The sequence below is a fragment of the Mastigoproctus giganteus genome, chromosome 1, assembly GCF_048544385.1.
Source record: "Mastigoproctus giganteus isolate SK-2022 chromosome 1, ASM4854438v1, whole genome shotgun sequence".
NCBI classification, from domain to species: Eukaryota; Metazoa; Arthropoda; class Arachnida; order Uropygi; family Thelyphonidae; genus Mastigoproctus; species Mastigoproctus giganteus.
This window is the reverse complement of record NC_143575.1, coordinates 78,636,843-78,651,210: the sequence shown is the minus strand read 5'-3', so window position 1 is coordinate 78,651,210 and position 14,368 is coordinate 78,636,843. Positions and strand designations below refer to the sequence as shown.

Below are 14,368 nucleotides of genomic sequence, written 5' to 3'. Positions count from 1 at the left end.
CCTCTATACCTATGTCACGTGATATTCGCCACACGCATGGTGTGGGCTGAGTTACGAACCGTACGTAACTGCTTTTCCCCTCTTTTCGACGTCATTTTCTAAGGGGCACCGTGTTTTGGACCCTTACCCTGATTTTTATGGACACTTCAATTTTTACTTACTGCGCAGACACAACCGCCTTTTTTTTTTTTTTATACGGGCGGTCGGTGTCTCGGTATCGGAACTGCCTATTTAGCATGGTTATTAAATGGACAGTTTTTTAAAATTTGGCGGAAGCACAACTGTCCCCCCCCCCCATTTAATGATATGCAATTGGCTACTGGAGATGGCGCTAAGGTTGAATGTCATGCATTAGATCATATAATTATCACAACGAATTGGGTGTATAGGACATGACGTGTGGACTGTTTTGTAAGAAAACTGTGTACGCGTATATGTGATCACTATAAATGGAAATTTAGTAATAATTCTGTATTCATGCTGTAAATATGGGTGTGATAAGAAAACTTCTTTTTATTGTTTTTTCGGCAGTATGTGTTAAAATATCTTTGACCATCACAAAGGTAGGCACCTGATGAATATAAATAATCTTTGTAGAGTACATACACAGGTACGTGGTTACCACATTTTAAACACCCAAAAAAGCTGTTCCTTAACATTTTTTCAGAGTGTAATGTGAAATTTGGGTATATAACATAATATAATAATAATAACTAATGAATAACGAATAACTAAAAAATAATGACTAATGAATTATTTTTAAATATTTGTAAATGTATAATAAAAAGAGCTGTATGCTATTCAGTAGCGTAGCTACCCTTTTTCGGGCCGGGAGGCAAAGAACATGTTCGGGGCCCCTACTAATAATGAAAATTGCAAAAAGAGGAGACAGCCAAAGACGCCGAACCCGGAGGCAATTGCCTTGCCTGCCTACGTGGTAGCTACGCCACCGATGCTATTCATTTCTTTCGTTCAGTGTATGTTTTTCAGTTAATGTTTTATAGTGCACCAATGCGGATAAAATTTATTTTATTTGATACTTCAGTGTTTCACCTACACAATAAGCAATCTCGACGTAACGTAATCTTGACCGTCCATACTTTTTTTTTTCCCCGCATGGTTCCGAGTACGTTGCTGATCATTTCGACATTTTTAATAGCACACAATAATTAATATTAAAAAAAAAATCTTTACACCAACTAACCAGTTAGCGTAGTATTTTGCTTTAACTGCTTAGTTAAAGTGCTACTTTAATACTACTGTATGGTTTAAAACTTGACTGTACCTCTCAAAATGATAAACGAATCTGTGCTACCATCCCACACAAATTCAAAACTAATAATTTCATTGGGTCAAGAATGAATATACCATATTCATTCATAGTGGTATATTCATTCAAGAATGAATGAATATAATATAATGCAAAGTTGCAAGATTCTATCACTGTTTTATTGAATATATAGATTCAGTGGTATATTCATTCAAGAATGAATATACCACTGAATCTATATATTCAATAAAACAGTGATAGAATCTTGCAACTTTGCAAAATAAAACTCTTGTATTGGAAATAAACAAACAAATTTCAAATCCCGCCTCGGGCTTGGATCAGAGTAAAATGCAAAAGCTTTGCGAGGTGCATTATGGTCACAGAAGCCAATGTGCCAACAACTAACAAAAAAAAAAAAAAAGCATTTGCAACCTAAGGCAAAGCTTAAAATATTGCAAATCCTCAGAGTTGCAGCCCACAATTTGAGAAAGCCTGCAGTAGTAAAGCTTACCAACTTTTGATATATATGGCAGTGCAGTTGCCATATGTATCAACAGTTGGTACAGAAACAGTTGTTTGCACAGTTGATATCTAGGAGAAGACATACTTAGAACAACGAGCCTAAATTGGAGGAATTGACTGACACCTATACATACAAAGTGCAAGATTATTTCTGTACCAACAGTTGTTACAGAAATAGTTGGTACAAAATTTTGAAAATTTATTTGCTTGAATTTTCTTATTTTATATTAACTTGGTAAGCTAGACAGCTGACATCTGAAAGAGGATGCCTGTTCAGTAAGCCGGCATAAAGCTAGATATGTGGCAACCCTACACAAGTATCTTTACTCCACAAAGCCCTGTATGGTCAGCACATGAAAGCATTGGAAAAAGGTTACATTAGCATTTAGTCCAATTCTGAAAGTTGTGTGGCTATGACTATTTGAATTTTAATTCTGGAATATATCACTTAAAATTTATGACATGGCAGTGGTCTCTATCAGTTTAAAGAAACATATTGGCATTAAAATCTTAATGTAGTATTTTTAAATTTTGTAACTTTTGATATTTTGTATTTTTTTTTTTCAATAAATGTGCTTAGGGAAAAAAAAGAATTGAAGTGGTGTTATTTCCATTGATGATATTAAAGGGAAAAAAAAAAAACTTTCAAGAAACAGTGTCCATTTTATTAATGGTCCCAAAGAAGGTATTATAGAAGCTGATAATCTGCATGAAGCATTCAATAATTTCTTATCAAATGCACTAGTATAAGAAACTCTTCAAGAAGAACTACATCAATAAATAATACTAAACAGCTGCATTCTTATTTCAGTTGTTATTATCAATCAGTTTTTGTTATCAGTTAAGCTGTGTCTCAAACCGATTACAATAAGTGGTGTCTACTATATATGTTTATAATATGAAAAACTAATTTTTCAAAGTTTTGGTCAGAAAAGATTGAAAATAATGGTGTCATTTAAGAAAGTAAATGTTTTTGAATTATTATTATTTTCTATATCTATGTGCATGGGATTGAAGTGACTCCACACACTTTGAGGAAGAACAATTCTTTTCATGACTGCTTAGGTATAACATAATACCACAAAGTCAGAACTTATACTTAAAATTATTTAAGTATTATTTATATTATACACACTGGCCAAAAAAAAAATACGTGCCTTTATTCACTATCAGATTGGATCACCTTTGTTTTGAATAATGGGAAGTGTGTGGTGTGGATTCTGTAAGGTGTTTAAGTGTGTTTGGTCTAATTGGAACTATTCTTCCAGCAAAATATCATGTAACTGGGACAAAGTTAAAGGAAGAGGACGTCTTTGCCAAATAGCTCTCTTCAGTATATCCCACACATTCTCAATAGGATTGAGATCAGATGAATGTGAGAGCCAGGGAAGATGGTGGAAACCGTGTCATGTTCACCAAACCATTCTTGATTGTTGACAATTCTTGAACCATTCTTGATTCTGTGATAACCAAAGGTGATAGCCACTTTATGGTTGACAATGCTTTTGCATTGTCAACCATAAAGTGGCTATCACCTTCGGGATAAAAGTGTAACATTGCCGGGTGCAGCAGATCTGATACAAAATTCAGGGTACTCCCTTGATGACATTTGACCTTCCACTAGTATCAACAGATTCAGTCCATGCCAACAAAACATTCTCTATACCACAATACCACCTCCAACTGTTTGGGTTATTTTAATAAGGCAAGCAGGGTCCATTGCTTCATCAGGTTCTAGTTACGTACTCTGCCTACCATCAGCATAAAACAAAGTGTATCATGATTTATCTGACCACATGTCTTTTTTTCCATTGTTTCACTATCCAATCACAACATTCTTGGCACCACTGCAAGCAAATTTTTCTGGTTTTCTCTGAAACAATTTGCCCCTGAATAAGCAAGCAAGCAACTGCCAATATCCAATTTCTTTAATTCCATGCATATAGTATGAGTTGAAATAGGGCAGTTCTGGGCTTGGTTGAATTCATACCTTATTTGATGCACACTGGATGTCCAATCCTCCCTAAAATATGATGGCTTCATTCTTAAGTATTGTTTTTCTGCCACATTTATACCTTTGAGATATGGAAGAATTGCTTGCTTTTCAGTCGTCAAAAACCTTTGAGATGGATGCTTTTGAGAATCAGATGTCTTTTTTCATTTCTTGAATCATAGCTCTTGGTAAACGTGCATCCAAGATAATTTTTTTTTTTTTTTAAAAGTCTGATAGAGCATGCATTTTCGCCATTCTGACTTCATATTACTGCAGCTGAAGAGCCTGTGCAGTTATTATACTCAATGAGGCAACACATTATCACCTCATGTCACAGTTTTCTTTGCATCATTTATATTTCTTCTGCTTGTAATTGTCTTAATACAATTATTCATATTATTTTGGTTAGTGTGTGTAGTTCTCATGTGTCAGTGTTATGAAATAATGTAACTGACCCGTGCATCCTTCTTTAGCTGTATAAGAGCTCTAAATTCTCATGTTATCAGTTTTGACATCCTCCTATCACTGGAATAAATATGCTTCCAGATAATTTTTTTTTTTTTTTTTTTTTTAATGTTTAAGGGAGGCAGCAAAAGATGTATCCAAATCTTTAGCCATGATTATGAAAGCATTTTTGGATTCAAGGAAGGTCCATATGGAGTCTGTCTGAATGTATCAGACAGACTCCATATGGACCGAGTGTGACACGAGTAATTACAGACTTGTTAACTTCTGTTCCAGGAAAAATAATGGAGTTATTGGTTAAAGAAGTAATGCAGGACCATCTACTCAGGCATGCAGTAATACTGCAAGAATGGATTTGTTAATGATATTGGCGAAGACATATCACACTTAATGTCTTTAGTTTGCAGATGATACGAAGGTGACAGAGTGGTTAATCACAGTAATCAGGTACACTACTGCAACAAGGTCTAGATAAATTAGGTAGATGAGCTGAGATTGAATTGCCACTTCTCAATTGCTGAGAAGTGGCAATTGAGCTTTAATATTGACAAAAGCAAGATAATTCATATGAGTAGCAGAATAATGTACCAACTATGTGTTACCACATTCATGGTGATGGAGAATAAAAAAGACCTGGAGGTAATTGTGCGGTCAGATATGAAGTTTTCTGAGTAGTGCAGACAGGCTGCCAGAGCAAGTAATGGGCTTTTGTCAGCGATATACAGGAATTTTTTTACAGCAATTAAGGAAGTAATTATGCCATTGTATAAGGTAGTGGTCAGGCTACATTGTGAGTACTGTATGCAGTACTCCTAAAATAAGGTCTGGAGCCCATATTTTAGGAAGGACGTGGAATGGGTGCAGAGAAGAATAATGAGATTAGTGAGAGGTTCAAAAGTATGCTCTTACAAGAAAAGGCTGTAGTTCTGTGAACTGCATTGCATGGGGATTATTTATTTTTTATTTTTATTTTATTAAAACATGAACAGTAGATACATTTTCAACAACAACTATTTACATTCTATGTACAAAGCAAAAAAGGAAAGATAAAGAAAACTTTTTAGAATGAAATACAAACATTTCAATTTCAGGAATTAAGAAAACAGTTTCTTGGCTTTGGATCATTCTCATATTAAGTGTCACACGTTGAAGGTGATGGACTGTTCAGTGATGGTGGAGAGGTGACTGCCACTGTTCCATTCGCTGTTAAGATGATCCACAGTTTCTGGTTTTTTCTGTGGAATTAGAGTAGAAGTCTGCTCTGCAACTTCCTCCGTAGGCTCCACTTCAGATGTTGCACATTGCATGGGGATTAGGCACCTTCAAGGATATCTGATTGAGGTGATTAAGGCTTTGAATGGATTAATATTGATAGAATCCTTTCTCTTGCTCAGTCTGCACACATGAGGGGCATAAATTCAAACTGAGGGAGTTTGCAGGCACAAACTTCCATATGATGTTGTAGAGCAGGGGCGGGCAACTTTTTTTCGTCAGCGGGCCGAATGAAATTTTCGTATCATGATGCGGGCCGGAATAGATTGAACGATTTAATAAAAAAAAATCAGAACCTAAAAAAATGTTATATTATTTGAATTACCAAATTATTAATATATTTTTAAAAAAAAAATCTGAATGTCCAATTATCATTGAAAATGCGGCATTCGGCATCAATTTTTCTTTTTTTTTTTTTAATTGGCTCATTTTATGGGCTATAAATTATATTAAATTAAAAATTGTAATAATTAGAAAAGGCATAAAACATAAAATATCTTGCACCAATATTATTTTTTTTCAATAAGAAGTCAAACCCAAAGGAACTTCGTTCGATCGATGCTACAATAATAATTAGGAAATAACTCTTTGACGCTGCGTAGAATCACTTGGTTACTGTTGTACTGGCTGCGATTCCCGATTGAACCGAATTAAGCCGAAAGTTTACGGCGAGTGTAGTCAGGTATGGATTTTCTATATTTATGCATTTACTGAGGGGGCCGGATTCAACATCGTCGCGGGCCGGCTGTTGCCCACCCCTGTTGTAGAGGTAAGTCATTTGAATAAATTCAAGGAAGAACTAGACAAGCTGTTAGAAGAGATGGTTGAGTGATATGGTAAGTGTTGGCTTTTTTTATGGTAAGTGATATGGTAAGTGTTGGATTATTAGCCATATGGTGCAATGAAGCCTGAGGCTTATGCTGCACCAGCCAAAAAGAAATTCCTGAGTTACTTACACACACAGAGACAGAGAGACAGTCTAATACCAGCCATCAATAAATTTATTGCAGATTCTCTGAGATGATCCTAATAAAAAAACCATTTACTTTCCTAAATCATATAGAAAAATTAACCCCAGCTGCTTACATCTGGTGAGTATGGGCTTGGCACACCCAAGGTCCTGAGTTGGATATCATCATTCTTCTCTTTCTTGGTGATTCCCTTTTACTTCTGACTCTTGTTTTCTCTGTGTTTCTCTGGGTAACTCAAATTTTTTTTGGCTGGTGCAGCATAAATTTCTGGCTTCTTTGCACTATATGGCTAATAATAATATACATAAAATATAACAGGTATGTCCGTGTTAATTGTTATTAAATATAACAATTAATTCATATTCACCATTAGAAAGACACACTATGGCCCTAGCAGCCTGTGTGTTATTAAACTCAACAACAGCGTGCAGCCAGGTCATGGCAACCCCAGACAACTTGTAGCCTGTTAGTCCCCTATACAGACTACAGGCAATTAATACCCAAAAGATTACTCTCCCAGTGGCAAAAATTTTGGCAGATAAAGCCTGTAATTAAACAGTGGCAGTCTTATCTGTGCATGAACCACATAGAGGAAGTTGTTCTTTCTTGTCTCCACATAGGATGCAGTCATCTTACTCATTCATTCCTGCTGAAGCAGATGACTCTCCTCTCTGAGCAATATGACACCTTTTTTTAACCATAAGACATTTTATCTGAGTGTCCACTTTATAGGCACGGATGTCTTATATATCTTACTGCTTTTAGACAGCTGACCGAGCCTTATTCAATGTCAGATTTTTTTCAACAATGTCAATTTATTAGCTGTTTTTAGTTATTTAAAATGTTTAATCTTGAATTCCTCCTTAAGCCCCTTCATTACCTTGAATTCTTTGCTGGTGCAGACACTGTCATCCTCAATAGGTCTGAAGACCACCAGGTTTGGTGTCTTCATGAGGGGTTGCCTCCTTGGCTGGGTTGCTCTTCGAGCCCCCACAACTGCTTGTGAGTTCCTCAGAATTTCAGCATAAGTAGGACCCACTGTGGCATTTGTTTTGACCCACTTTCTTCAAAGGCTTCACGTTTTGCCTTAGCCCGCTCTCATTCTATATTGGTCTGGTAGAGTAGTCTCCAGTTTGGCCAAATTGTGACTATTTTCCCTTGTAGCACAGCTTGATTCTACAACTGGATTCTTTTAATAGGTCTTCTAAGGCTGTTCTAAGTATCAGGTTTATCTATAATGTTCCCTTCTGGGACGGTGGGATCCAGTCATTCAGACTCCTTGCCTTTGGTTTCTTTGCCAGGGTCAGTTTGAGAGCATGGGATTTCATGGATGTCTCTACTTTCCTGCTGGCTTCTAGTTTCCCTGTCAGAGTTAGCCTGACAGGGAAACTAGAAGCAGAATTAACTAGAACTAGAATTAACAGGCATTGTTAATCTCTTATTTTTCCTTTTCAGAGCAGGGGTAGGTTTTGTGACCTCAGGTTCCTCAGTGAGATCAATGCTTGGGGGGGGGGGTGTCTTGCTGCGTTGGTTGCTCAGCAGGACCTAATTTTTCTGCAGTTTCATGCACTTCCTCAAGCATCTTTATCCAGAAATTAGAAAATCGAGTCTGTCCGGATTAATGAGAGTGATGTGGATAGCTTGATGGGGCTATCAAAATGGTGAAGAATGAGATGTGCCATGAGTCCATAGCCTGAACATGTGCGGAGTTACAGCCTGGTGAACTTTGGGCTGACCCCCCCTACTGGTAACATGGGGGGAGGCACACAGCCTAAAGTATGACCCTAGAGATAGCGGACTAGTTTCTCTTGGAGTGAGAGTACAAAAAACGATGGTGATCTCAATTTGTTGTTGAAATGCACAGGGGCAGAAATTCAGTTCACCCACGATAAGTCTGTTGTGTGTGGGGGGGGGGGCAGGTGGAAGAACACAAAGGTTCATGTTGAATGAACTCAAAGAGAGTCACTATAATATCTGGAGATTTTTGGAACAAGGTTCTTGTTCAAGATTTGTTTAATACGAGGGAAGATTCCTCTTTAGGTCGGTATGTTTTAGTTTTCCTTTCTGCTACCTGGATCGCAGGCTACCAATTTCCATATTTTTCTCAATTTGTTTTGGAACCTGGCAAGAGTTTCCACCACGTGATGCATGATATCAAGGTATAACATGTTTGGGCACATTAAATACACTCATTAACCCCTTGGGTGCTTATCTACAGTAGGGATTACCATATAAATACGAAATTCAGCTTTTAAAACCTCGTGATAGCATGAAATAACCATGTATTTCACCTCGCGATGAAGTCAATACCAAGATGGCAGCCAATATGACATCACTACTGTTATAGCGATGTGGATGATTGATGAGGAGAGGAGGCAACTTACAGAATTGAGACATAAATAATTATACATTTTGTAGAGGTACTATTTATATATCTAGTATGATGATTAATATTACTTTACTGTCACAGTTTTGCTCTGTAAGCACCATAATAGGCCATAATGCTTCTCGGGATGCTAATGTCCAAGATTTCCTATTCGCATCATATACAAATGGCCAACCGTTACATACAAAATTTTAAATCGTTCATAATTCTTTTAAATGTAAACAATTTTTGTCAAAAAGTCACCTGAGTATCCAGAGTACTGTGTGCTTTCCCCCGACATCGTTGGTGATTGAAAATTTCAGCATATAAAACTTATCACTTTTTCCGATGGAGCTCACAATTGCATAGCTGCACACTCGATAGGTGTAATTTTTTTTTTTTTTTTTTTTTTTGTACAAAAGAAGTGTGGGCTTTTTTACACTAGCCAAAAATTAGTCAATTAATTAAAAAGCCCACAGTACAAAAGCAGTGTGGGCTTTTAATAGACTTTCATTTTTGTCCAGTGAAAAAAGGTTGTTAGCTATGCCACTAATTCAGGACGGATATAAGCAGGCTGGTGAAAAAAAAGTTATGTTAAGCTGGAGTGCGCACCCTGTTCTTAATTTTACTGGAAATAATAGGAAAAGAAAGAAAGATTCCTTATATATATATGCATATCATGACATCAATCAATCACTTAATGCTATGATGTTATCATCTTCAATCAGTAAATAGTCTGTCATGCCTATGTGTCAATCAGTATATCATTCTTGACTTCTGCTGCCGATAACAGTCTGTTTACTGAGAATGCAAGTAGCAGCAAACCAGTTTGTCCAGTAAGTTTCCTGTAGTTTGCCGTGGTTCTTGTGTTGGCTTTCTTTGCCGCTTGGCGAAACAAGCATTTTGCTGTTGACATTTCAAAGGTTTCTGATTATGTTTGACAAAAAGGTCTTCTTAACAATCTTCCATTTTGCAGATTCTGCTTTTTGCAATTGGGTACCCAGTTTTCTCTTTAATTGCTTTGTCTTCTAAATTCTCCACTAATGCTGATGTTCCCCAAGGTTCAGTTCTTTCTCCCACTCTTTTCTTCTTGTACATTAACAACTTTTTTCCACTGACTGGAAATTCTACTCATAGTTTTGCCAATAATAGCACATAGCATTCCACCTTCTGGTTTGAGAAACCCTGCCCTGTATAAAGTTTCAAATGCTTGAATATCTATTAACAATTCCTTAAATGCTGATTTTGAGGTAATTCTCCAGTGGGCAAAGGTAATTTTGTTTTTGCTTGTTATTTATTATTATTATTTTTTATAAAATAAAAAATATGTTTCACAGAATTTTCTCCTCTACTTCTTCGATGACTAGTTCAATTTTGTAGTCACTGAAAAAGTAGAGGAGAAAACATCCATGAAATGTATGATTGTTTGACTATAACAGATTCTAAATCCTACACTGGTGAAGTGCTTTTATTTGATGCGATTTGATTAGGATTACTTGTGTAATATGCTGTTTAAACAGTATGCTACTTCTGTATACTTTTCAGTTACGTTATACATCATGTATAAAATTATTTGTGTGACTAATTCAATACAGGGTTCCTCCACCCTTTCAAAGGAAAGGAATGACATTTTCATTTTTTACTTAGGGATGATAAAAGGCTTAGTGACATCCTGGTTATCAAGCAAGCGTTGTTTCTGTTGATGCTGGCTAGGACTAATGGGGAAATAGGATAGGAATTTAGATCTAGGACTAAAGATCTAATGGGAAATAGATCTTTAGTCCTAGATCTAAATCTTTGTGATATTGCAAATCACAAAGGCTATAGCTTAATGTTATTTGTATAATGATTGTAATACTGTTATATTACAGTCATGGTGACACACATCTATCTGTTCTAACAGATTCGAATGATGGAATGGTGGTACCCTTTTGTCATTAATGCACTTTGAGTTTTGAAGCTTGTTAAGTTGTTTTGACTGTTTGCAAAGCATGACTGAAATGGATAACTAATCTACCATAAGTATAAATTTTATTTATAAGGTATTTCCTAGAATGTATTCATTTCTCACATAGAATCGGTTTTATTATTTGATTTTGTTTTGTTCGATGTTGCTTGAATTGGCTCTTGCATAACCCCATTCAGTGTCTCACATAAACCAGCAACTGAAATTGTACTTTTTTTTTTTTTTTGCTTTTTGCTGTTATATACAATTCAATTTTGTATGAACTTATTCTCCATTTTGAAATGACAGGTTTTTTTCTGATTAGGATGAATGTGCAACAGGAAAATACCCTCCACCACCAAGGTAAGATTTTTAAATTTTGTTGTTTGTTGAGATCATTTGATCTTTTAAAGTAGATTTTCATCTGAAATATAATGGATTTTCTCTCCATTTGTGGTGTTACGAAGAAGTCTGGATGGTGAGGCTAAGGCCTATGGAAAAAGATGATGGTTTGGGCCCTTAGTTCACAAGATAGTTTTGTATAAAACTATATTTTATACATAATAATAGTTATTGATTTTTGGGGGTGTACACAGAAGGATCTATACTCTGTTCATTCAAACTTTAATTCTAATATGAACAAATGCTCTTGTTGGTCAGTTTTCAAGGTATGATTGTGTTGTTTAGCAGATGACCAATGGGAGCTTTACTTGTTGATGTGTATTTATTTGTCAGGAATAAAGCTGATGAACAGAGTAGAATGCAGGCTGTAAAGGTTAACTAATTTTAGTTTCTGGTTAAAAATTATTTGGGATTGCAATGAAAAAAAACACTTTATTGTTAAAAGTAAGCCATTTACTTAGTTCATGATTTCTCTAAAATCAGACTGGGGGAAAAAATATTTATATTTACATATAGTATTAGCATTAAGATGCCATAATGATACAAGGAAGCAGAATTTATTCTGCATCTGTGGGGGGGGGACTGATATTATTATTATCATTAGCTGTATGGTGCAAGGAAGCCTGAGGCTTTTGCTGCACCAGTCAAAAAAAAAAAAATTCGAGAGAGAGAGAGAGAGGAGAGAGAGAGAGAGAGAGAGAGAGAGAGAGAGAGAGAGAGAGAGAGAGATGAAGATGAAATCCAGCTCAGGACCCTGGGTGTGCCAAGCCCATACTCACCAGATGTGAGCCCCTGGGGTTAATATGCTTAAATAGGAGAGGTGCAAGAATATTGCTGATGCTATCGAGACAGCGATAGGTAGGTTGGAAAACTGCTGGCTTGAGGGGATACACAGACTAATAGATTATAAAGAGCTGCCACATGCAGAGGTGTAGGTGATTCTTGCACTGCTTTTATTGGAAAATGCAGCAACCTGGAAAGCAAGGTGTTGGAAATTTCATTCCTTGCTGTGTGGAACAAGTGAATATATAGGTTGTGTAAGGGCAACTAAGAGTAAGAACATATACTAATGCCAGGAAAACTGTAAATAAACTTGATGAACAGCAAAAAGTTCTTTACATATGTGAACTCTAGAAGGAAGGAGATGAAAATCAAATTGGTCCACTGGATATCGATGGTTCAATTGTTGATGATCCTTCTTAGGTGGCTAATAAACTAAATGAGTATTTTGCATCTACATTCACACATGAGGAGTTATTCAGGGAGGTGAACTAAATTCTGGCAGTAAGCTAGATCATTTTGTAATAACTGAAGAAAGTGGAGGAGAAATTGTTCAAGATAAACATAAAAAAGGCACCTGGGGTGGATGGGATCTATCCACTTATATTAAAGGAGTCGGCAAAGGAAGTAGGCAAACCCTTAGCCATAATTATGAGAGCATCCTTGGACTCAGGAGAGGTCCCCATAGACTGGAGATGTGCAAATGTTACCCTAATTCACAAAGGAGGATTAAAGGGCGACAGCGACACAAGTAATTATAGACCTGTTAGTTTAACTTCTGTTCCAGGGAAATTAATGGAGGCACTGGTTAAAGAAGCACTGCAGGATCATCTAGACAAGACTTCAGTTATAGCTCGGACACAGCATGGGTTTATTAAGGGGAAGTCTTGTTTGACCAATTTGATTGGATACTATGATGTGGTCACAAAGCAACTGGATGCAGGGAATAACTTTGATATCATATATTTGGATCTTAGGAAGGCTTTTGATACTGTTGAAGGACCTAGGGGTAATTGTGCAGGCAGATACGAAGTTTTCTGAGCAGTGCAGACTGTCTGCAAGAGTAGCTCATGGTGCCTTGCCAATGATATACAGGAATTTTTCTAGCAGGAATAAGGAGGTGATTATTCCCTTGTATAAGGCAATGGTCAGGCCACACCTTGAGTACTGTATACAGGTCTGGAGGCCTCATTTTAAGAAGGATGTAGAGCTGTTGGAACAAGTACAGAGAAGGGCAACAAGATTAGCGAATGGAACACAAAGGGTTGCTCCTACGAAGAAAGGCTTAAGTTTTGCAGATTTGCTTAAGTTTTTTACAGTGTTTGGAGACTAGGCACCTGCGAGGTGATCTGATTGAGGTGTATAAAGCCTTGAATGGTTTGACCATGCTCAATGCTGATGGGACTCTTGCTCTTGCTGAGAATAATTGCCGAGAGCATAAATTCAAATTGAGCAAAGACAGTTGTAGGATAGATGTGCTGAACTTTGCCTTTAGCTAGCTGGTAGTTGGTTGGTTGAACAGACTTCCATCTTTCGTTGTGAAAGTTGATAGCCTAAATAAATTTAAGGATGAGCTGGACAGGTATTTGGAACGAATGGAGGGGTGAAATCTGACTGGGTTTTTTTTGGCTGATGCTGCATAAGCTTGCTTTCTTGCATCATATGCCTCTGCTAATGCTAATTTGAAATACTGATTAAGTCATCAAATGTAGACATCTGATGACTTAATCAGTACCTCAGCACCTTATAGGCATAGCAGAGACATGTCACCCAGACATAAGTGATGCAGAATTTGAATATGAGGAGTATAATGTATACAGGAAGGATAGGAGGGGTTATGCTCTTAGTTAAGAAAGTTACGAGTATACCAATGAAGCTATACAGAAAAATATTGGGCCAGTAAATCAGAATGTCTTATAATGGGGATTTTAACGTTCCAGATGTTGACAGGAATTTGTGGGTTTGTCACTCACACACTAGCAATTGTTTGTAGACTTCTTGGAGTACTGTTTACTTTGTATGTTAAAGAGGCAACAAGATACTCTTGAATTGGTTGTCAGCAGTGATTCTACGTGCATTAAGAATCTGTTGGATTGTGGTAATCCAATGGGATTACCGCGATCCCTGTGTACTAATGTGTAATTTAATTAAAGATATAACTGCTGTCAAGGGAAAAGCTTTTGCTTTTGTAAGGGTGACTACAGTGGTCTCAGACAGTTTTTAAATTTTATACAGTAGGACCAACTGATGATGTTGCCAATGATAAGCTCTAAATGGAGAACATTCAGGGAAGTAATCATAAAAGCTACTACACTTTCCATACCAAAGACCAAAGAAGAAATACTGTTCAAGACTTAGCACAAAATGGATGTTAGATGAACTA

The 14,368-nt window shown here is 36.7% G+C and overlaps 1 protein-coding gene across 3 annotated transcripts in view; it reads left to right on the top strand.

Annotated features, from left to right (window-relative positions):
* Positions 1–432: 432 nt before the first annotated feature.
* The window catches only part of LOC150090911 (acid ceramidase-like), a 243,837-nt gene continuing 229,901 nt past the window's right edge, over positions 433–14,368 (top strand). For all 3 annotated transcript variants that reach the window (XM_090380629.1, XM_090380624.1, XM_090380616.1), the window contains exons 1-2: positions 433–563; positions 11,129–11,166. In XM_090380629.1, the coding sequence (XP_090236755.1) occupies positions 489–563; positions 11,129–11,166 (113 nt within the window). In that variant the 5' untranslated portion in view covers positions 433–488. The remainder of the gene's footprint in view (positions 564–11,128; positions 11,167–14,368) is intronic.